Genomic DNA, 24,921 nt, shown 5'->3' with positions numbered 1-24,921 from the left:
GTGTAGCACAGATGGAAAGTGCAGGCTTTGCATGCAAGAGGTCGTGGGATCGATTCCCGGTATGGAAAACTTGGAGTGTTGTATTATAATCCTCACAGTGTGAATATCAAAACATGTGTGCTGATCCCATGAAGTATTTTTTGTACCACCCGCCATTTTGAGTTACCATGGCAACGTTATAAATGACGTTTTTTCCCCCTATTTGAGGCACATCCCAGTACAGGATTTGGACCAAACTGACAGAGTACACTCACCCAGTGATACCATACACAACCATGTTAGCGGCTAACGGTTAGCATGTTGCTAACCGGAATTAGCTCTAGGAAGCCTGTACAAACTTCTGCTTGACAGATTTGGTGAATTTTAGGATTTTCTCCCTTTTTAGGCACTTCTCAGTACAGGATTTCAACCAAACTAACAGAGTAACATCACCCGGTGATACTGAACACAGCCATGCTAGCGGCTAACCGTTAGCATGTTGCTAACCGGAAATAGCTTTAGGAAGGTCCTACCAACAGCTGCTTAGCCAGAGTTCTTCAACCTTTACAGACAGAGAGGGCTGTAGCTGTCAGTGAGTCTCCATGACAACGCTGCTAGCAAGAGGCTCCTAGGAGGTCCATTGACTTAACATGGCACCTTTCAACAGCCGCTGCGAGGGCTGTGAAGACCGTAGGAACCTGAAATTCGCAGTGTTACTTCCTGTTGCTATTTCTGACGGTACGGTACGCACCAAGTTGCAGGCGCCTTGCTAAATTTCTTCAGAAATTTTTCTAGTATTCTTTATTTTTCTTCCTTCACGATTAATGCGGCCCAAAACATAGCGTGCACCCCCACAATATAGGCATCAAAACCTGTGGCTCGATCTCGAGATGTGTGCTACTACTTTTATTGGGATTTCGAGTTACCATGGCAACAAAATAAGCGAAAAACCACCCCAAAACAACCCCATAGGAATGAATGGAGTCGGGGAGAAAGAAAGCCTCAAAAAACCCTCAAAAGGACCATTTTCAAAGCTGTACTGTGTCGCCATGCTTTCACCTACAAACACCGTTTAACTTCCAGTTTGTAGATATATCTGTGACCTACTCAGAAGTGAAAACGGGATGTGGATATCTTTTATCGTCTCTTCACAGTTACTCCTCAAAGCTCATGTCCGAAAATCAGCGAAATCATCGTTTACAATGAAAGTCAATGACGGAATTCTCCAACCGCTAGAGTGGCCCACTCTAGCTTTTTTTAAAATTTCAAAACTCCGAACAACTTGACCTTTCTCGCTCAATTTTCACTCTACGTAGACAAATTATATATCAAAACGTAGGTATTTTTGTCAGGATTCGGGAAATGTAACCCTCATTGGTGTGGCATTTATAGATTTTTCGCAAATCACCTCAGACCGACACAAACCCGAAACCTCCCCCATTCATTTCCTATGGAGCGCTTTTGAAAAATGACGTCTAAAAATCCAAAACATCACATGTTTTCGCATCGTCGCTACTCCTAAACCGTTTTATGTACAGACATGAGACTTTCACACATGAATGTCCCAACCCTTCTGGCACTCACAAAAAAAGAATTTTGTGGATAACTGTTACGGTTTTTCCACAGGAACAATTTGTTCGGGAGTAGCGAATGTGCAAAATCCTGAAATCGCTTTGGAGCTGCATTTTCCCACATCATCCACTTTTTTACATTGTCGCTGTGCCTACACCGATTTTTGTAAAAATATGAAAATGAGCTACATGGTCATCAAAAGCCTGCTGATACTCACAGTGAAAGAATTATTTTGATATCTCTTATACTTTTTTAGCCAGAGCGATTTGTTCGGGATCATTTTCAGAGGATTTCTGAAATTTCATAAAAATGTCCTTTAGATCATAATTTTTTACGCCTTTATTAAACTTTTTCCAGCAAAAACCGATAGCAAGTCTTCTTCCCCTATCCTTTACGAAATAAACACAGAAAAAATTACGTCTCTACCATTTACGGTTCCGGAGAAATCGTGCGTTGTTCGAGGCAGAGTTCTCCATTATAATCCAATAGGCAGACTTGGACACCAAGTGTCTGCACTTTTTTAGACTGGCCCGCTGCAGCTGTGTCAGTGAGTTTCCATGACGACGGAACTCTGAGGGCCAGTGGGAGACGTTCCATTGAGATAGAATGGCAACTTTCGACGCCAGCTGCAGCGGCTGTGATTAATGTAGAAATCTGAAATTCGCACAGTCACTTCCTCTTAACATTTTAAAATTTTCATGTGACTTTCATCCATGTGTCAGTTTACTGTCCCATTTTGGATTTTACATGCTTTCCTATTGGGTCTTTGCTTCCAACAGGACCTGGCATGATGCCTAGACACGACCCACTTGGCCAATACAGCACCACCCACCTGTGGGAAATGGCGCTTTACGTCATTTTGGTCAAATGTTGAGTTCTGGGCCCAGATGTGGTGAGGCTGAGTTGCTAAAGGAGGCCAATCTGACCAATGAACTTTGGTCACGTTTGGTGACATTAAGTATTGGCACCCCTATTTGAGGCACTTCCCAGTACAGGATTTGGACCAAACTGACAGAGTACAATCACCCGGTGATACTGAACACAACCATGTTAGCGGCTAACTGTTAGCATGTTGCTAACCGGAAGTAGCTCTAGAAAGGTCTCACCAACTTTTGCTTCACATAGTCTGTTCTTACTTTAGAGAGAAAGCTCCACAACAAATTTGGGCTACGTGGCATAAAGCATCTCCAAGCTATGAGGTGTCAAACATCCAATGCTTTTCAATGGGGGACCAAACCCCTTATGGTCCCAATACTGCATGCCCATGTATGGCGCTACAGTATAACTCAGATGGAAAGTGCAGGCTTTGCATGCAAGAGGTCGTGGGATCGAAACCCGGTGTGGCAGACTAAGATTTTTGTATTATAATCCCCACAGTGTGTATATTAAAACATATGTGCTGATCCCATGAAGTATTTTTTTGTACCACCCGCCATTTTCAGTTACCATGGCAACGTTATAAACAACGTTTTTTCTCCCTATTTAAGGCTCATCCCAGTACAGGATTTGGACCAAACTAACAGAGTACACTCACCCAGTGATACCAAACACAACCATGTTAGCGGCTAATTGTTAGCATGTTGCTAACCGGAAGTAGCTCTAGGAAGCCTGTACAAACTTCTGCTTGACAGATTTGGTGAATTTTAGCATTTTCTCCCTTTTTAGGCACTTCTCAGTACAGGATTTCAACCAAACTAACAGAGTAACATCACCCGGTGATACTGAACATAGCCATGCTAGCGGCTAACCGTTAGCATGTTGCTAACAGAAATAGCTTTAGGAAGGTCCTACCAACTGCTGCTTAGCCAGAGTTCTTCTGCCTTTACAGACAGAGAGAGGGCTGCAGCTGTCAGTGAGTCTCCATGACAACGCTGCTAGCAAGAGGCTCCTAGGAGGTCCATTGACTTAAAATGGCACCTTTCAACGGCCGTTGCGGGGGCTGTGAAGACCGTAGGAAGCTGAAATTCGCAGTGTGGCTTCCTGTTGCTATTTCTGACGGTACGGTACGCACCAAGTGGCAGGCGCCTTGCTAAATTTCTTCAGAAATTTTTCTAGTTAATATTATTATTCTTTATTATTCCACGATTAATGCGTCCCGAACCGTAGCGTGCACCCCCACGATATAGGTACCAAAACTTGTGGCTCGGTCGGGAATAGTGTGCTACTACTTTTATTGGGGTTTCAAGTTACCATGGCAACAAAATTAGCGAAAAACCACCCCCCAAAAAACCCATATTAATCAATGGAGTCGTGGAGAAAGAAAGCCTCAAAAAACCCTCAAAAGGACCATTTTCAAAGCTGTACTGTGTCGCCATGCTTTCACCTATGAACACCGTTTAACTTCCAGTTTGTAGATATTTCTGTGAACTACTCAGAAGTGAAAACGGCATGTGGATATTTTTTATCGTCTCTTCACAGTTACTTCTCAAAGCTCATGTCCAAAAATCAGCGAAATCATCGTTTACAATGAAAGTCAATGACGGAATTCTCCAACCGCTAGAGTGGGCCACTCTAGCTTTTTTAAAAGATTTCAAAACTCCAAACAACCTGACCTTACTCACTCAATTTTCACTCTATGTAGACAAATTATACATCAAAACGTAGGTATTTTTTTCAGGATTCGGGAAATGTAACCCTCATTGGTGTGGCTTTTATAGATTTTTTGCAAATCACCTCAGACCGACACAAACCCGAAACCTCCCCCATTCATTTCCTATGGAGCGGTTTTGAAAAATGACGTCTAAAAATCCAAAACATCACATGTTTTCGCATCGTCGCAACTCCTAAACCGTTTTATGTACAGACATGAGACTTTCACACATGAATGTCCCAACCCTTCTGGCACTCACAAAAAAGGAATTTTGTGGATAACTGTTACGGTTTTTCCACAGGAACAATTTGTTCGGGAGTAGCGAATGTGCAAAATCCTGAAATCGCTTTGGAGCTGCATTTTCCCACATCATCCACTTTTTTACATCGTCGCTGTGCCTACACCGATTTTTGTAAAAATATGAAAATGAGCTACATGGTCATCAAAAGCCTGCTGATACTCACAGTGAAAGAATTATTTTGATATCTCTTATACTTTTTTAGCCAGAGCGATTTGTTCGGGATCATTTTCAGAGGATTTCTGAAATTTCATAAAAATGTCCTTTAGATCATAATTTTTTACGCCTTTATTAAACTTTTTCCAGCAAAAAACCGATAGCAAGTCTTCTTCCCCTATCCTTTACGAAATAAACACAGAAAAAATTACGTCTCTACCATTTACGGTTCCGGAGAAATCGTGCGTTGTTCGAGGCAAAGTTCTCCATTATAATCCAATGGGACTTATTGTGACCAAAGTGTCTGCACTTCGGCCGCTGCAGGTGTGTGAGTGAGTTTCCATGACGACGGAACTCTGAGGGCCAGAGCTAGACGCTCCATTAAGATACAATGGCAACTTTCATCGCTCACTGCAGTGGCTGTGATTAATGTAGAAATCTGAAATTCGCACAGTCACTTCCTCTTAACATTTTAAAATTTCCATGTGACTTTCAGCCATGTGTCAGTTTTCGGTGCCATTTTGGATCAAACCACTTATGTTTCCAATAATGCATGCCCATATATGGCGCTACAGTGTAGCTCAGATGGAAAGTGCAGGCTTTGCATGCAAGAGGTCGTGGGATCGATTCCCGGTATGGAAAACTTGGAGTTTTGTATTATAATCCTCACAGTGTGAATATAAAAACATGTGTGCTGATCCCATGAAGTATTTTTTGTACCACCCGCCATTTTGAGTTACCATGGCAACGTTATAAATGACGTTTTTTCTCCCTGTTTGAGGCACATCCCAGTACAGGATTTGGACCAAACTGACAGAGTACACTCACCCAGTGATACCATACACAACCATGTTAGCGGCTAACGGTTAGCATGTTGCTAACCGGAATTAGCTCTAGGAAGCCTGTACAAACTTCTGCTTGACAGATTTGGTGAATTTTAGGATTTTCTCCCTTTTTAGGCACTTCTCAGTACAGGATTTCAACCAAACTAACAGAGTAACATCACCCGGTGATACTGAACACAGCCATGCTAGCGGCTAACCGTTAGCATGTTGCTAACCGGAAATAGCTTTAGGAAGGTCCTACCAACAGCTGCTTAGCCAGAGTTCTTCAACCTTTACAGACAGAGAGGGCTGTAGCTGTCAGTGAGTCTCCATGACAACGCTGCTAGCAAGAGGCTCCTAGGAGGTCCATTGACTTAACATGGCACCTTTCAACAGCCGCTGCGAGGGCTGTGAAGACCGTAGGAACCTGAAATCCGCAGTGTTACTTCCTGTTGCTATTTCTGACGGTACGGTACGCACCAAGTGGCAGGCGCCTTGCTAAATTTCTTCAGAAATTTTTCTAGTTTGAAAGATAATGCCTCGCCAACTGGCTATGTGAGTATATACATTTGTTTTTTATTGCAGGAACCTTGATTCTCCTATTTGGGTGTGGCACATTTGTATGTTTTGGTCTGTAGAGCTGTGAAGTCGACTGGTCGATTTATTGGGCAAACCCCATCTCTCGCCTGTTGACAGCTGGAGATAAGAAACCAGCACCCCTCACGACCCCAGCAGGGATAAGCGTGTCAGAAAATGGATAGATGAATTGTTTACCATTTTTCTCATTATTCATCAAGTACAATACTTTGTTTTTGTTATGTATGCAGATTTTAATTATTTCCTTTTATATTTCTAACCCCTATAAGTGAGGAAAAAAAATTATTTCAAAAATTAAATGGTTAAAATAACAGCCATCAGTTTTAATCACTAGAGTTTGACGTTTCAACTGACTAGACTGCTTTATCAGCTACCACCATTTTGTTTACACACAACTGAATGAACCACAGTAAATTACATCACTCACTGTATTAAACATGTCTAAGTGATAATTTTAGAAAACGCATTAATAAGCAACTCTTTTTTTTGTCCTCTTCTTTTGACAATGACTTGTAGCCCTATTGTGAAGATCCTGTTGAATGGAATGCAGTAGACAATTTGTCTTGTCTATTCTGTTTTGTGATAGGAGCATTACTATGATCCTCAAAGTGGACAGGGGTACCTGGCCTACCGATTGAAAACCGTACAGCGGAACACTGCAAGCAACTTCAGGAGAACCTCTGAGTCTGTTCATCAGTGTGGCCCCAAAACTCTGAGGCAGACAGAAACATCTGACCAGCTGTTTGGGGATGATTGCACAGAAGCAATTTCCATAATGAAGCATTCGTCAAACCCAGAAGTCATCAAGGAGAAAATGAAGGCAACATTTCAACATAGACAGAAACTGCTGCATGATCTGGAGCAGTCATCATTCATCTTGGATCACTTCCCAAGATTCTTGGATACACCAGGCTTAGTAAGAAACACAGACTTGATTAACTAATTATTTGTGTTGAATTGCATTTTGATGCATTTTTTTTCTGTGCAAGATCGAGCAGGACTTCATTAGGCTCTTCGGGGAAGACATCTCTGGAAGGTTCATTGGAAGATGGCCTACATTCTACAAACCGAGGGTCATCACTGTCAGCAAAAGCCTTCGACAGAGTTCTCATCTGGATGAGCTTCTGTCCGCTCAGGAGGAATCAGGTGAATATGGTGAGTGTTAATATATAAACGTTTTGCACACTTCTCTCTACACATGCATTTTGCATGCTCTGATTGTAAAGTTGGTATGTGTTATTTTTTAGAATGGGACAGAGACTTGGCAGCCATTCTCCTGCTGGTTCATCTCTTCCCTCCAACTGCAAAGGGGAAGAGACAGGGTAAAATCAGTGCACCTGAGGCAGCTGACCGTGTAGTCAAGTTTATGAAGGTATGGTTTTGATATGACAATGTTTTGCTTCACTTACTGTAAATCAGACTGTTTTTCCAAACTTTTTTATTTTGGGGTGTCCGGTGAAATTTTCTGCCAAAATAGAGCTCGGCTAGTTTTGGGAAAATAGCAACGGTATAAATTGTTTGGAGTTGTGCGATCACAACAAAATGGATGGCATAAATAACTTTTTTAGCCCACATGGTTAATGTTGTATATCACAGCCACGTTTTTGATATGTTAAACACTCAATGAACATGCGCTTCATGTGTTACTTGTAAAGGATTAAATTAATCAAGTTTTTATAATGCTCATTATCTCATTCTTAGGCGGGGACAAGCTTTACAACATTCCTTGCCAGAGTTGGATCTACACAGCCCTTCCTTCTTTGTGTGGGAGAAAATAAGAGCACTATCCAGAGGTTTTATATCATCCTGGATCAGAAGCCTATTCCCTGTGTGGCACAGACTGCAGTGGCTGCTTTCGACGAACTGTTCAAGGCACACTTTGTGTTTGCTGTGTCTTACGATGCAACCCTCCTCAACTTCTACACATTCATCCAAACAACGGTTTATGGCATTGACGTGGCCACAGCAAAGGAGAGCCCCAGAGTCAAAGAAATCAGAGCGAGGATTAACAACATTTGATGTTAACCTGTTATGTCTGTAAAGTTCAGCTCAGAAATTGTTCAGGCCTCTTCCAGCATTTAAAGTTTAGTCATGCTTTGTATCCAGGGAGAAAACTACGTTTGAGATGTGGGGAACATTGTTGTTCATCTGTTTTTTACACATATTCTGGGTTCAAGAAACACTTGGTAAAAGCACATGGAGACACACTTGCCACTGAAGTTCTTAATGTGGACAAGTTATTGATGGGGTTGAGACAGCTAATGTTTGTGCTAATGATCCATTGAATAACTCTCCTGTTGGTCAACAAAATCTTCCCAAAAAAAGACAGTTAATGGACATATGCAGCTCTGTTATTGCTCAAGTTCAAGCAGCAGGAGTTTCAGAAAGTATTGTCCAGTCTTTAACTTGTTCAATGGAGAAAGTTGTTAATGATGTTCATGTTCAAGCACAGGATGCTGTTCTTCAATGTCTTTCATCAGAGGGTAATGAACAGACCTTAAACAAAGTCAAAAAGTGTTTTGAGAACTTAGAAAATCTGTTTGTGCACCTTAATACAGAAACAAAGAGACAAAGATATTTTGAAAAAAAATGGAAAATTGTTGAACCAATAGAGTATGTTCTTGGTGTACGTTATGATACACGCGTTGATAAAACCACAGGTACATACAGTCAGGTTCCTGTCAATGACACATTTATGTATGTACCTATTTTAGGAACTCTTGAGTCATTGTTCACCAACCAAGAACTCAGTAGCTGCTTTCAGCAAGGGAAGAGTCATGAAGATGGGATATATAGAGACATCAATGATGGTTCTTATCTCAGAAGTCATTCTTTATTTTCAGAGCAAGAACATGCACTCCAAATATAGCTGTATTATGATGATTTTGAGACAGCAAATCCTTTGGGACCCAAAAGGGATTCACACAAACTTTATTTTAAGAAATTTGCCAACTAAGCTAAATTCAGTTTTGATGAACATTCATCTGGTGTCTCTATTCCATGTCGAGGACTTAAAGAAGTATGGTTTTGGCCCAGTCTTGCAGCCGCTTCTTAATGATTTAAAATTTCTTGAGACAGAAGGTATTAAGGTGCCATTTTCTGACACACCATTGAAGGGTTCAATTGTTCAAGTTACTGGTGATAATTTGGCATTACATGGACTTTTTGGCATGGTGGAATCATTTAGTGCAACCTATTGTTGTCGATTTTGTTTAACTGATAAAACAAAGTTACAGTCAGTATTCAGTGAGGATGACCCAAACATTATTTTGCGCACAAAAGAGCTCTATTCCGAACATTGCAACAACATGACACAAAATCCCACGCTAATCCACTCTTTTGGTGTAAAAAGAGAATGTCCTCTTAATGCACTGCAGTATTTTCATTGTTCAAACAACTATGCAGTTGATATTATGCACGACCTTTTAGAAGGTGTTGTGCAATATGAACTTCAGCTTCTTTTTCAGTACATGGTTAGGACTAATATAGATTTAAACACCCTTTCAGAAAGGATACAGAGCTTTAACTATGGCTACCTTGAGAGAAACAACAGACCTAGTGCAATCAGAATTGATGGTGGCAATGACCTTGGCCTCAATGCTATTCAGTCGTGGTGCCTCTTACGCAACACACCTTTGATGTTTGGAGATCTAATCGACAGGGACAACAGTTACTGGAGAGTAATTCTTCTTTTGATTCAAATTGTCAATACTGTGTGCTCACCAGTAATTACAGATGGTATGACTTATTTTTTAAAGCATCTGATTTCTGACCATCATAAACTCTTTAAATCTGTATTTACAGATAAGAAGCTGATTCCAAAACATCACCTAATGATACATTATCCAAGATGTATCAGAAAAATAGGACCACTCATCCATGTGTGGTGTATGAGATTTGAAGGGAAACACGATTTGTTTAAGAAATCTGTGAAGAACTTTAAGAACGTTACTAAAATCTTGGTGAAAAAGCACCAAAGGCAGCTGGCTTTTCATTGGGAAAAGTTTTACTTTCAAAGGTTTCAGTTTGGCCCTCTTAAAGATTATCCAACAAATGAACTAAATTGCACGGAGGTTTTAAGGTCTTGTCCCAGATTGAATGTGCAGTGTGTGTCCACGACTTCATGGGTGAAAAACTTTGGAACACAATACCGCATTGGAATGTTTGTTTGCACAAGTACTGAAAATGAAATGCCTGTTTTTCAAAAAATTGTCAACATCATTGTCAACAACGATGAAGCATTTCTTTTGACTACTAAAGTCACTACAGAGTTTTTTGATGAGCACCTGAGTGCTTTCAAAATAGACATTGTGGAGGATGTGTTTGCTGTTATTTGTGTGTCTGACCTGATATATTATCAGCCTTATGACAGACAGTTTTCAGCTGATAATGATGAAAAAACTTATATTGTGCCCCGCTGCTGTTTTATATGAGCTGCGCATTGTTTGAGGTCTTTGAAAAAGAACTGTTTAATAAAAGGGTTAAACTTTGAATTTCTGTTGTTTTTTAATATTTAGGGTTTTTTCCCATTATACTTTGTATTGAGATGCTTAGTAGTCCATTCTTTACTATTTAAAAAACAAAAAAACATTTGGTTTTGGTATTGACACCACAATAGTGTTAATTTTTAACATTATATTTCAACACAAACACTATTGTAATGTTAATAACACACCCAGTAGTGTTGGATAATCAACAATGGCTGGTGTAAATTTAACAAAAATTGGGTGTTAGTCTATAAACACTTTCATAAATGTTATTTTAACACTAGCTAGTGTGGACACATATAGACACTTTTTTGGTGTTAAATTTAACACTGTGGGTGTTGAATTAACACTGGCATTTTTGCTGTGTAAGATTATTGAAAAAGCTGTATTTCAACAATTAAACACCTTCTTAACAACGACCTGCCGCTTTGACGTTTTCCAGTAGGTAACTTTACATCAAAGATGACAAAAATCACATGTGGGGTTCCCCAAGGGTCCATTCTGAGTCCCCTCCTCTTCAATATCTACATGCTCCCTCTAGCTCAGATAAAAAAAAATAACATGAGCTACCATAAGTATACAGATGACACACAGCTCTACATCACCATGTCACCAGGTGACTATGAACCAGTTCAGGCACTGAGTAAATGCCTAGAAGAAATCAGCCTGGATGTGCCAAAACTTTCTTCAATTGAATAAAAACAAAACAGAAGTAATAATATTTGGACCAATAGAGGAGAGATCAAAAGTTAGCACACAGCTTCAGTCACTTCAGCTAAAAACCACTAATCAGGCCTGAAATCTGGGAGTAGTGATGGACTCAGACCTGAACCTCCAAAAGCATCTAAAGACAGTTACAAGGTCAGCTTTCTATCACCTGAGGAACATTTCCAGGATTAAAGGACTAATGACTCAGAAGGATCTGGAAAAACTAATCCATGCGTTTATTTTTAGTAGAATTGATTACTGCAACGGTGTTTTCACAGGCCTGCCTAAAAAGTGGATCAGACAGCTGCAGCTGATCCAGAACGCTGCTGCCCGCGTCCTCACTAAGACTAAGAAAGTAGAGCACATAACCCCAGTTCTAAAGTCATTACACTGGCTCCCTGTATCTCAGAGAATAGACTTTAAAATACTTCTGTTAGTCTATAAATCCCTAAATGGCTTAGCACCTAAATACATCACAGACTTGTTATCAGCGTATAAACCCTCCAGATCACTCAGGTCTTCTGGCTCCAGCCTTCTCTGCATACCTAGAACCAGAACTAAACAAGGAGAAGCAGCATTTAGTTCCTATGCTCCACTTATCTGGAACAAACTTCCAGAAAACTGTAAAAGTGTGGAAAGCCTGAGTTCCTTTAAATCGAGATTAAAAACACATTTGTTTAAAATTGCCTTTGAATGTTCCAGTTAAACTGTTTTTAATGTTCTTTTTTTGTTTCTACATTCTATCCCTACTTGCTTTCATTCTGTTTTATTTTCCTATATTTTAATCATGTAAAGCGCTTTGCATTGTCTCTGTACTGAATTGTGCTATATAAATAAATTTGCCTTGCCTTGCCTTGCCTTACGGAGAAAAATCATTTCAGCCGCTTGTATACGGGATCTCATTCTTTCGGTCACGACCCAAAGCTCGTGACCATAGATGAGGGTAGGAAGGTAGATCGACCGGTAAATCGAGAGCTTCGTCTTTTGGCTCAGCTCTCTCTTCACCACAACGAATCGGTACAGCGCCCGCTTCACAGCAGATGCTGCACCAATCCGCCTGTCGATCTCCCGCTCCATCTTCCCCACATTTGTGAACAAGACCCCAAGATACTTGAACTCCTCCACTAGGGGCAGCACATCCACCCAACCCGGAGAAGGCACTCTACCTTTTTCCGGTTCAAGACCATGGTCTCGGATTTGGAGGCACTGATTCTCATCCCGGCCGCTTCGCACTCGGCTGAGAACCGCTCCAGTGAGAGCTGTAGATCACGCCCTGATGAAGCCTAGTGGCAGCTCCTAGGGGCGTCCTCCTATTCCTAGAGGAATCATGCCTAATCTGGGTAGACAGTCTACTGTTGTATAAAAACACCTTTCCTTTTTTTTGGCATCTTTTTAAGGTTAAATTTTACTTGATATGAGGTTTTGTGTACTGTGCCAAACAAATGGGAAAAAAACACAGAATGGAAAATAATGGTTTATTCAAAAAATCTATTTGGCTTTGATAGAAATGTTACACAGTCATCATTCTATCACTTGTAAATTATAAATGACCATACTATCATGTACATAGTCAGATTTTCTGTTCACTAAATGACTTCAGGTGACTATCTAAATGTCAAATTACTCCTCACAAACAGAATTTTCTGCCTTAATGACATGAATGACATGAATAAAATGTGTTTAGGGACTCAAAACAACTTTATCAGAGACTCCAGAGCTCAAATACCCCATCTACTTGATTGACGGAAATAAAACCTACCCCAGGGTATATGTACGTGCAATCAACACAATAATATATGCATTCCAGAGTCTCTTAAAAAACTGTTAAAAATGCATATATCTTTGGGTAGCAGGGTGGTTCTAAAAAAAAAGGCAATAATCCCTGGCCACTGTACATAAGACAATACTAAATAAATGTGTCATGATTATGATATGACACTGGTAACATTTTACAATACAATACACAAAATTTGATTAACTACAAGGGAACACCCTGGAAGCTAATCATGTACTAATGGGTAGTTAACCAGTACATACTGGGGAACACATAGCCCAGCCTTAGTAGGGGACTACTGGTTACTATCTGGGAAACAAAGACAAACTAATCAGGAACTAATGGGTAGCTATGAAGAAAACCACAGAGGGACAAATCAGGAGCTAATGGGTAGTTAAACAGTACTTACTTGTGATCACACAGCCAAACCTTGTTAACCAGTATTATATCATAGATATTGTATATTATGGTTAATGATGTATTTTATTAAGAGAGCAAAAAGGTATTGGTTAATACTGAATAATAGTCAGACTGAATGGGCAAGGATTGGTAATGGTCAGGTATTGATTAAGTAAAGATTGGTTCCTCAAGAAGTACTTGGTTAGATGTTTTACTTTAGTTTAGGGTACTGTAAACTGATTTGAAACTGATTACAAATCTTGAATACAGTGTCAAAATACACTTAGATATTGAAATCATTAGTGTTGCTTCAGACAGATCAGTATGCTCATTTACATTCTGAAGAGAAAACATTCATTCTCAAAAATCCCTTACAGCAGATAAGCATCTACAGCTCGAAATTGCCACCACCATTCTGGGTTCAGAAATATAGTAGGTTCATCAAACATAATCTTAAAATATTTTTGTTTACCTTACAACTTATAATTAGAAAAAATAAAAAGAACACCAAGTCCAGGTGGATGCTTCTACTGGGCATTTTAAATAAAGACATTCCTAATGCTTGAGTTTTTGAATCTAGTCTGCGTATACTGCAAATAATTTTAATGATTGCTTTAGGAAGATTGTTGCTTTCTAGAAATGTCTTTTTATTAATTTCTTTAACTATTTTAGCAGTCTTTCTCTTATTAGAATCACTGTTACCATCAAAAACAGGGCCATTGCTTTCTACTTCTGCTGACAGCTCTTGTAGATGATAGCGGTGTGAAGTGTATTTTAAGCTGATAACTTTTTGGAACATACTATTAAGTTTATTAACTCTTTCTTTACGTAACAACATTTTTGTTTGTCTGTCGTTTAGTGTCACTGCCTGCATATAACCCGTTGACTTTCTTGGCTGCTTATTGAGAGATTTCAACACACTGAAAGACCCCAAGCTTATTCCCCCTATACATTGAAAAGGAATGTGTACTAAATGCCATTTTAATGCAACAACACCATCACCATTAACCTCATTAACTAAAAGATTACCAAACAAACAAATACACAGATTTTTCTGGGCTGCCAAGCTTAAAGCCCCCTGAGGGGGAGCAGCCCTTTTTACCAGGATAGCATCTCTAGGCAAAATGCCTTGAGGTGAACCTGGGTCCAACCCCATTACCTCATCCCTGAGTAAAACATAATTACCACCAGGAGTTTGCCCCCATAATATTGAGCCTTTTTCAGAGGCCTCAGACACAGTTGGACTAGGTAGCAACACAGTGGCTCTCAGTGAACTTGTCGGACTAGTAGGACTTTTAGGGCACTTGGTGTCCTGGATAACTAGCCCTGAAAGGGAGCTTTGGGTTCTTCCAAAAACAAATCCTGGCAGACTCTCTGGGTCGTTGATCACATAGAGGCCTGGAAAATTGTTTCCATGTTTTCCATCCTCCAACACAAATGTGTTCTGAACATTTGGTTGAACTATATAATGCATTGGTTGTAGCACAGGGCTAGTGGTGTAGTAAACGGGTGGCTGCTGTAATACAACTGCCTGAGCTGGATAAGGTAGTTTAGTAGATTGACTAAGACTAGTAGTACTGGAGTGAGGGAGAGTTGTGGTTGTTGACTCTTTGGTCACTGTACAGACAGAAGACTGACTGACCTTTGCAGATGATACTACTTTTTCATTTTCTACATTAATATGCTTTGTCTGGATGTCATGCTCAAATATAGGTTTAAAGACGGGCTCAGTTCTATCAGCCTTGGTTTTGACAGATTCTGCTGCTTTTTGGGTCACCAGGGTTTTTGAGGGTGATGTGAGAGGGGAACAAATGTCAGCAAGAGTCCTGAACTTTGCTCCCAGGTCAGCGAGAAAATCAAGGTCATTGTCAGGCTCCAAGAGACTGCAGCTGCCTACTGAACCAGCAGAGGAACCTTCACCCTCAAAGTTATATTCCAACAGGCTGTCTTCCACTGGTACTGCAAATGCCGATTTCTGGTTGGGACAGAGAAACAGATCAAGATTTACTGACAATGTTTTTAAATAATTGGTTTTATATAGGAGATTTAATGAGATCAAAAATAATGTAACACCCACCTGAGAGAAATAATTATTGAGTAGATCATCAGGAAGGGTAATTTCCTCAAAAAGCCCTAGTGTTTGTTGAATGCTTTGCATTTTATGGCTAAATGTGTCAATATTGCTCTGATTATATAACTCAGTTGGAAACCTGTAGGAGTTGTCAGTGTCTGCAATTTTTTGGGAGGTATGGTGAAATATTTGTCCTGATTCATTGAAGGTTCGGGTCTGATGTGTTTCTGTTAGTGCTGACGTGGTAGTGTTGAAATTTGGCACTGGTAATGCTTCAGTTTTCTGCTGGACGCAACACTTCACAGGCATCAAATGAACAGGAATATCCTAAAATATAAAACAAATAAACAGACAGGTATAATATGTTGAACAAATTCCAAATGGATTCATGTGAGTCTGACACAAAAAGTGATTTTCTTTGTTTAATACATTAGGTATCAAAGAATGCACTTGTTTATGAAAATAATCTTGAAGGGTCTCTAACCAATCTCATGAACCATGGATGTACTTTGATAGCATTCCATGGATTAAAACCGCAAAACTTGGATTGTAGTTTTCACTATTTATGAATTTCACTACAGAGTTTTAAAAATTGCATTGACCCAAAAATGTGAACCTTAGAGTTAGCAAGGTAAAGCTTTATAAGCCATTTGCTCCTCAGAGTAACAGCTATTGTTGAAGACATGAGAAGACACTGAAAACAACCATTAAAAAAGAAAATGTGCATGTAGTAAAAAAAGCAGGTAACACGTGGGGGCGTGCTCTGAAATCGCACTGATGTCTCTGCTCTGAATTACCCTCTACCTCACATTGATTTGTGTGAGGTACACCTTTGAGCCTGGAAATCAGTTTTATATGCTCTGCATGAAATGTCTCTGACAAATACAAAAGCGTTTGTTGTATGAACTGCCAAAGGAACTCCGTTAAGAGGGTTGTTGTCTTCTAGGCTTTGGTTTAGTATTTTAGTTTATTTTGGGATTTGTCATTCTATATGTTATGTTGAAACCCCAAGGGAAAAAAAGCCTAAAGAAAGAAAACAAGCAAGTGAAGCAAAGGTATGTTTCTAAGGGGATCTTTTATTCTGGGACACCACTCAAGGAAGTGATTGAGGCTCAATCCAAATAGCTTTATTAGAGCAAGGACTCTCTAGCCAAAGCAGAAGTTCATCAGCAGTCACCATGTTAAGTGCTGTCTGAATAGTGCAGTCAGTAAGGAAGGAGGTAGGAACAGTAGCCTCTATGCTCCCTCCCACGTCTTGTTTTGCTTAGGAGCCCCGTGACATCCCTTACCGGTGCTAAGCACCCTTAAGGTATCCCACAATCCTATGCTTGACATGATGTATCAGCACAGCCCCCCTCACAGAAATCAACGAAAATGTTGATTTCTGTAAGATAAGAGTGCCCACATTGGAGTGTATCATCCATTTGCTGTCCAAATTTAGCCTTAGCCAAAGCAGAAGCCAAGGACAAAGCCTTTACTCAATAATGGTATTCAGACGGAGCCAAAGCTTTTAAATAGACTTGAAACACCTGCGTGACTCCCTGAGCCTCAGACATGCAGAGGACAAAGGATATCTATGATCAACCTGGAAGATGCCACTGGAAAAGCAAATTTGACATTTTCTATGATTATCGAATGTTATTGTGGTTCATAGAAGCAAAAGGGTTGTAAAAGTACAGACTTTTAAAAATCTGAAATTAATAATTTCGAAGTTTGTTTGATTTTAACTTTAAACAATGACTATATATATATATATATATATATATATATATATATATATATATATATATATATAATCTTGGTTTGATTTAGGAAAAATCTGGTAGTTTAAACTAAATTTGCTTAAATTATTAATGGAGAATAGTTTGAACTTTGAATTTGTCATGTTGAAATTTAAGTGGTAAATGTTTATTTGCTTTGTTTTAAGGTTGTTAACCTGATACTGTCTTCAATAAATCTAAAGATGAAAAGGAAAGACAAAGAGCTGTCCCATACGTTCTTCCAGGTTAAGCCTTTGGGCATGAGAGTAAAGAACTTGACACTAAACATTCCATGTTCAGTTCATTCACTAGTTTTGTGGTTCCTTGAGATTTTGTTCTGGACTTGATGCCCTCCAACCACCACCCCTCCCCTCCCCCTACCTTGCAGAACACTGGCCCTTGAGGACCGGAACAGAAAACCACTGCTCTAGTTTGTAGTAAAAGTTGTTTAACCATATGCAACACCATGTCTGGCTTCAATATTGGGTTGTCTGGGTATAAAAGTATAGGTATATATAATTATCTTGTCATGGAAAGAAGAATCACGCACCTTATCCTCTCCTATGCCTTCAGTTTGATACTTTATTAGATGTTCTTTGGTTTCAAATGGGAGATCACTAAATTGGTCTAAGAAGATGGTGTTTGCTCCTCCACATTGACAGAACACCAGCAACAGAGGGATCACTGGAAATAAAAGAAAAACATTCTGAGAAATTTAAATACTTCCTTGATAAGACAGACAGACAGACATATATAAGAATAAGCTTGTATATATATATAAAACAACAGAAAATACAACATACTCAGCAACCTTCATTTACTTTTTTTATTTTGTGTGAAAAAAACAACAAAGTTCTTTCTCATGTGTTTCCTAAGTGCTCTTAGGAAATAGTCATTATTTACCTTTGCTACAGTCAGAAATGTGGCAGAGTTTAGGTTATTTATTCTATTTGTTAAAACCCATTCAAACAGACTTTTGGGAAGCCATTAGTAAAGAGAGATTTGTGAAGACTTTGTTGAAAGGTCACAGAAACTAGATTGGACTAGAATAAATGAACAAACTTATAACACTCAAGTATATCACTGAGTTACTCTTAATATTTTCAGTCATAATGTGAAATGTTTGTGTTGAACTTGCGATGCCAAATCTTTTCTATTGTGTCAAAATCATTTTGCATCTAATGAAGAGAAGTGACTGATGTCATCAAAACTAAACAGGTATATCTATAACACAATACAACAATATAAAACTAATGATCCTTAGATTTCATGAAACATTAATAAAAGAAACATAAGCAGATGTTGTGCTTTCAGCTTTGTAGCATTTCTCCTGCAACAAGACTTTATAAGTCCTCGAAATCATTGCAAAGACACCAAGCTAAACAGTTTGGTATGCCATTGTGCCAGATTTTTTTGACACAGAATCTTAGGTACTCAACAGTCAAGTGTTTTCTGAAAATGTGTTCACAGGTTTGGGGTCTTTTCACACCCGTGTTCCCTGTTTGTCATTTGGGGTTTGAGTGTAGGAGGAGCAGGCCATCTAGCCGGGGTCTGGGCTAGGGTTAGGCGCTGGGGGGTCGATTTGGGCTGGCACTTCTGCTCTCCCTGGAGCCCCTTGGACAATTGGATTTTGACTCCTAGTTTAGATGGCTAGTACGCCAGTCTGGAATGGGGTGTGTGTTTTTTTTTTTTTAGGTGTGGGGGCAATGACCGGCTTGTCCGGTCACCTCCAGATTCAAGGTGTGGGGTTGATGGGGTGCTTGGTCTTTGGCTCACTACGGCTTAGACAAATAATGTTTTTTGCATCGGTATCAAGCAGAGCACTATAGCAGAGCAGTAATGCTTCACTTGTGAAAGTAAATCATGAACATACAGTGGGCTCCAGGAGCGTGCCCCAGTCTCCTTAATCCAGGCAAGCTTTGCCTATTGTTACTGTCAGTCATGTCATCGGGATCATTAAATCACTCTCAGTCTGACCCCTCCCCTGAGGCCAATTTGCCATGGAAGGCCCTACCAGGAGCAAAAACTCCAGGCAACATAGCCCTCAGCAACATAGAGGTACACAATCCACATAAATGGAGTGATGCAGTGGATAGATTTAAGCCCCATTTACACTACCATTGTTAAACTGATCCATGCCGAGCTTGGACCGTGCTTGGATCAGTTAACCAAGCCGAGTTTGGTTCTGACGACCGTTTACACATCACGCTAGCATGGTTCCTCGCCTCCTAGTGATGATCTATGGTACTACTGCTCTCTAGGATTGAAGGAGGGACTCAAGCAAATCAAAATGGCAGCGCCCGTAACATTTAGGAAGTTATGCTAGGTTATAATTGCTTTTTGCGGAGAGTCAGGCGAAGAAGGCAATCTTTGGTGAATTTACTTGACGGACTCAGCTTTTGGGAAGTGGATAAGACAAATAAACGTCTAATCAGGGCTTACAGACGCAGGAAACAACGACAGACTGTTGTATCTCATTGTCAATATGTGTGCAGCTGCAGCACCACAGGTGACCTTCTCCGCCACTTGTAGTAGGCTAGTTTTGGCTCATACTAGTGTTGGCCGTTTTAATTTACTTTTCTTAGAAATGTACCTAAATAATGTTCTACTGTTGACTGTATGTAGCCTACACAATATCAGTATTGGGAGTAATGCAATAAAAAAGTTATTTAATTAGGCTACAGTAATGTTTTGCTTTTTGCAGTAATGTAAGGCATTACCAATACAATTTCAGTAATATTTTACTCGGTACAATTCTCAGTAACTGAAGTTACTTTGCTTTTTAATCCAAAATTGAGAAATGCTTAATTGGCACCAGAGAAGATAATGCAAGAATTAAAAAAAGTCATCTATGCTGGTCCTGGAATCTGATTGCCCTGTTTAGATGACTGTAGAAAGGGAATTTAAGTTATTTCTGCCATTCATGCAACAGATCTAACATGCTTAGGCTATACTTCTCATTTCAAGCAGTGAGAATAACATAAAATGTTGCTTTTACAGACAAAGATCTTAGCCATTATTCTCAAACTATTTGCATTAAGTCTACACAACTGTAAGTGGAAGAAAAGGCAACCAGCAATGATGAGAACTATTTAAAGTCAACATACAAATTCACTATGACTATATTTTAGTAGATAAAGTTGTGAGTAACTTTTGGCCGTTGGGGCCTAAATTGTCTCATGAGCCATAACTGCAACCATTATATTGTTCTTTTGTTAGCCTTAAGCCTAGCTCAGTCATTATGCCACACTACATCACCTCCTGCCGCCTCCACCTTCAAAGACAGTAATATTGTAATGTAACCAATTATGGTTGAATATGGGCGAGTAGAGGGCAGAACATGAGAACTAGAGTGCTTCTTTTGATCCACAGTTTAGACAAGGTAAGGTTACACAGCACAAGGCTTACAAGTTGAGTTCACAAGCTTAGATCGCAACACTTGAGTTTGCAATTTGCCTTTCTTTTTTATGTTTTACAGTATTAATTTAACAACCAGATTTTTTTATTTTTTTTGGTATTTACATTGATCAAGGTTGTGCACCGTGGTAGTTATGGTGTTAAATCACTTAAAATGTTAAAATGCTTACCAGTTTAAAGGTCTAAATTAATCATCCATATTAGTCCATGGGCCAGAATCTGTAGGACGTCTCCTTAAGAAGTTTCGTATCAACTGTCAGGGGGCAACTTTCTTGCACTTGGATCAGTTGCTACACATAGCAGTGATCTCAAAACACCAATGTTCCCACGATTTTGCTTGTACATTAGTAAGTTATAGCCAATAAAAAACATAAATTTTGCGCTCCGGTCCAAGAGGTCACATGATTTGAGTTTTGCTGCTCAGCCAATCAAATTGCTGTATTGTCAGCTGTGCGAGTTCAACCAGTTCATCATGGCTGCGTCCCTAAGGTGTTGTTTGCATCTGTTTCCAGATGAAGAAAGCCCAATAATAGCATTTTCTGGTGCCAGTTGGCAGAGATCTTGATGACGAGGAAAAATAAATAGCCCAGTCCATCCATCCATCCATCCATCCATCCATCCATCCATCCATCCATCCATCCATCCATCCATCCATCCATCCATCCATCCTCTAACACGCTTATCCCCGCTGGGATTGCGAGGGGTGCCGGAGTCTATCTCCAGCTGTCAATGGGCGAGAGACGGGGTACAACCTGGACAGGTAGCCAGTCCATCACAGGGCAGAAATAGACCAGACTTTTGCCCATTTTATTGTGGTATGACCAAGAACTGCTGCGCTAGGATAGCACAGGCGACAAGTGTCGTGCCAAACGACTTATTTCCCCCAGAATTTGTATCCCCTGTGTCAGGAGAGTGTTTGAAATCAATAAAACTTTTAACGTCCAGAGTTGGGAAGTCTAAATATTTTTAAAGATCACATTATAATAAAATGAAATAAATTTTTTTAAACTCTTAATTTTTATATTTTTAAAAGCGACATATCTCGTTTTCTTAATATGGTTAATATCTCTATATGGTTTTTGGTTGAATTAAAATCTTATTAGATCTGATAATTTTGGCTGTACCTTTATTCAGTGTTCATTTGATCACACGTGAAATCCACTTTATATGATCCATTCATGCGGGTCTAGCTACCAAAAAAGAAAAACAAAAAAGACGAGCCAGTAGACAGCTGTGATGGACTCAGGAAGGTGGAGTTTTGGTTTCAGCAGACAGACATGTGACAGTCTAATAACATTAAGCTAGTATTTTGTAGTATTTTGAAAATACAAAAATACAGTATTTTATTTTGATACATTTTTTGGCTGCTGTATTTTGTAGTTTATTTTGATACATTTTTAAGGTGGGTATTTTGTATTTTGTTTGGAAATACATTTTGAAGAAAGCTAGTATTTTTATAAATATCTGAAATTTCTGACTGTAAGGAGATAACGCAGTCTGCTCAGGCGCTATTTGTTATCAGAGAACCGAGCCAGGGAAAAACCCGGCCGAGCCCACCCAACAAACTGCTCTAGATTTAGCGCGGTCCGGTTGTGTCTGGCACGGTCCAGTTCAGTTTGCGAACCATTTACACTCGAAAGTTATCTCAGTTACGGTGCTCGGACCGTTCTCGGCACGGTTAAAAAAGGGTAGTGTAAACGGGGTATAAGAGATGTGTTGTTGCTATAAACTGAAAGATGGGTGACTGCTTCAAATTAGTTAAGTATTTGTCCTTCAAAGTGTGATACTTTTCTTGGTTCTATTGTGAATAAATTTTTACTTTGACACTATGAAAATCAGGGTATCTTTTATTTTACAAAGATTTAGATTTTCTGATTGATCTTTTTTCATTTATTCTGCCTGCTGCCTTTGTATTTGTTCATGTAACATTGGTTGTCAGATACAAAGAGGTCAATGTTATAACTTTAAATGGAACTTACATAGCAATAAGCAAATAGCTGTTATTAGTGGGCCTATGGCATGTGTGGCGAAGTCAGTTGAAGTGGCCTCTTTTCTGGTGGGTTTTAGTCTGCAGTCTTCTTTTCCCACACAGGTACAGACTTCCACAGTAAGCACCTCATTCTCCTGGCAGGACAGACCCTGAGCATCCTTTACCTCTACTTGCAGCTCATATGTCCCAGGCCACAATGCCTCTTGAGCATGAAGAGCAGCTGTTGTTTCTGGAGACAAGAAAGTCAAACAGTTTATTTGTCTTGTTTTGTTGACACTTTTGCTACCATGTTAGAATATAAAGTTTAACCCAAAATAATGTCCTTTGTAGGGGATGGTTTCTTAATCTGTAGTGGCTCAGGACATGTTAGTACTGAAGTCTAAAAAATAGAAAATATGCTTCAACAACACCTTTCATTTCAGCTCTTTGCTGCACATAATGAATTTGATAGTGACTTTATTTGTTCAAGTGTATTTACAGTCAAAAGTGTGGACTCACCTTCTCATTCAATGTTTTTTATTTATCTCTGGGAGCTCCTTCAAGAAAGTTGGAAACCCATTTCAGGTGACTAACCTCATGTAGCTTATTAAGAGAAGTCCAAGAGTGACCAAAGCAATATTCAAAACAACGGAAGGGTATTCAGAAAAGCAAAATATATAAGATGTATTGAGTTATTTCATGATTTTGAATTTGATACAGCATTCTATATACTTTTGAAACATAGTTATGATGTCTTCCTTCTGTTGTATCTGCAATGTAGAAAGTGATAAAAATTGAATGACAAAGGTGAGTCCCAACTTTTATCTGGTTGTGTACAGACTATAGCCCACCTGACAGAGTATTGCCGCTGTGTTACCAGCAAGAAATTTGATTCTGCTTTTAATTCAGGACCAATTAGGTTTCTATGATGATTTGTCATCAAAGGCCACAAAAATATTCCTGAAGAACATCAGTCTGATCTTAACCTATCTTTAACAGATTGTATCATTTTACATTTCACATACAAAACCACAACATGAGCATTTAATGTTAGAGGTCATTGGGCAAGATAAACCCTGTCTATCACAGGCAAACAGCCATGCACACACACTAAGGACAATTTGGAGAGAGACAGTCATGTTTTTCGACTGTGAGAAGAAGCAGGAACCCACAAATGCACAAACAGAAAATGAAAACTCCATGCAGACGACCCAAAACTGGGCATCTAACCCAGGATTTTCTTGCTGCATAGCAACAGTGATATGCACAAGGGGGGGGTGTTACACTGTAAGTGTCTTCACTTCACTGTGATTAAACTATTTTTAATCACAGTGAAATCGTACTTGAGCAATTGTATCATCAACAAATGACTTCAAATTTCAATGAACTGAAGAAAATTTCAATGAAGGTTCAGATAAAATTCCTGTCCAAGCAGATGGATAGGTTTATTGACAGTTGTTGCCACTAAATGTGGTTCTACAAACTATAGCATGATGTTGTGTAGTTAGTTTTTCATACATGACTTTTTCATTTCAGCTTTTTTATTTTAAAATATGATGGAATGATGACCATTTCACATGGTCTTAAAAAACTCACATTAGATTTAAATACAATTAGACAACATGCAACAACAGATCATTTTAATATGATATTCTAAACCCTAACATGCAGTTATGAAAAATATCTATTTTTCATAACTGCATGTTTCCTTTGTAATTTGGTTTATATTGTTCACAATTCTATTTTTTTTCTTTTCCAAAAGCCGTTCTTTCACTTACCATTAATGACTTTTATATCCCATTTGCCTTGAGTACCTTCAGGTATGATTTGAAAAGTGAATGGAGCAGCATTTGGACTGATATCTTCATCAAAGCCAGTGACGTACACAGTCTTTTTGTCAGAGCATAGACTGGTGTAAGCGGTGGTCAAAGTGGGACAGTGGTCATTGGAGTCAGTGACTTGAATGGCTATTGTTCCTGTGGCTGTCTTTGCTGGCATGTCTGTGGATGACAAGAGTGTAATTCTTACACAGAAGAACTTATTCCGTATGAATGAACTTTACTTGCTTTCAGCACTACATTTTGTGCATAATTTGCCACTGCTCTTTACACCAACTCAACTGACTTCGCTGTCTATCCCCACAAGCAAAGTCTGGGACTTCCACAGGCCTCTGCAACATAAGTACCAATGCGGTATTCAAAGGACAGCTTTTTTATTTGGATGAAAAGGAAGATAATTCCACAAGAGTAAATTCTAGTGAATTTTTATTTTTAACTAAGCAGCTGCATTCTTAAAAACGTTTAAACAACTTTTGGAATAG

The 24,921-nt window shown here is 39.3% G+C and overlaps 2 protein-coding genes and 1 long non-coding RNA gene across 3 annotated transcripts in view; 2 read left to right on the top strand and 1 right to left on the bottom strand.

Annotated features, from left to right (window-relative positions):
- Positions 1-5,946: 5,946 nt before the first annotated feature.
- Positions 5,947-7,030, top strand: LOC118560569. Its single transcript, XR_004929449.1, has 3 exons — positions 5,947-5,974; positions 6,603-6,932; positions 7,006-7,030. It is a non-coding gene; the product is annotated as an uncharacterized LOC118560569 (long non-coding RNA).
- Positions 7,031-7,072: 42 nt separating this feature from the next.
- On the top strand, positions 7,073-10,588 carry LOC118560568. The gene is made up of 3 exons (XM_036131704.1): positions 7,073-7,171; positions 7,264-7,388; positions 7,718-10,588. Exon 3 carries the CDS (start codon positions 8,794-8,796, stop codon positions 10,447-10,449), a length of 1,656 nt encoding a protein of 551 aa, XP_035987597.1. The 5' UTR covers positions 7,073-7,171; positions 7,264-7,388; positions 7,718-8,793; the 3' UTR covers positions 10,450-10,588.
- Positions 10,589-12,672: 2,084 nt separating this feature from the next.
- The window catches only part of LOC105922309 (desmoglein-2), a gene marked incomplete at its 5' end in the record, with an annotated part of 61,304 nt that continues 49,055 nt past the window's right edge, over positions 12,673-24,921 (bottom strand). The window contains 5 exon segments of the mRNA XM_036131670.1: positions 12,673-15,359; positions 15,462-15,782; positions 17,766-17,899; positions 22,612-22,851; positions 24,380-24,601. Of these exon segments, the coding sequence (XP_035987563.1) occupies positions 13,806-15,359; positions 15,462-15,782; positions 17,766-17,899; positions 22,612-22,851; positions 24,380-24,601 (2,471 nt within the window).

This window comes from Fundulus heteroclitus, unplaced genomic scaffold (genome assembly GCF_011125445.2).
Source record: "Fundulus heteroclitus isolate FHET01 unplaced genomic scaffold, MU-UCD_Fhet_4.1 scaffold_45, whole genome shotgun sequence".
NCBI lineage: Eukaryota > Metazoa > Chordata > Actinopteri > Cyprinodontiformes > Fundulidae > Fundulus > Fundulus heteroclitus.
The sequence above is the reverse complement of the archived record's forward strand: the minus strand, read 5'-3'. Positions and strand labels throughout refer to the sequence as shown.

Coding starts and splice junctions, on each gene's coding strand:
- LOC118560568 (XM_036131704.1), top strand. CDS start 8,794: ATGAAGATGGGATATATAGAGACATCAATGATGGTTCTTATCTCAGAA.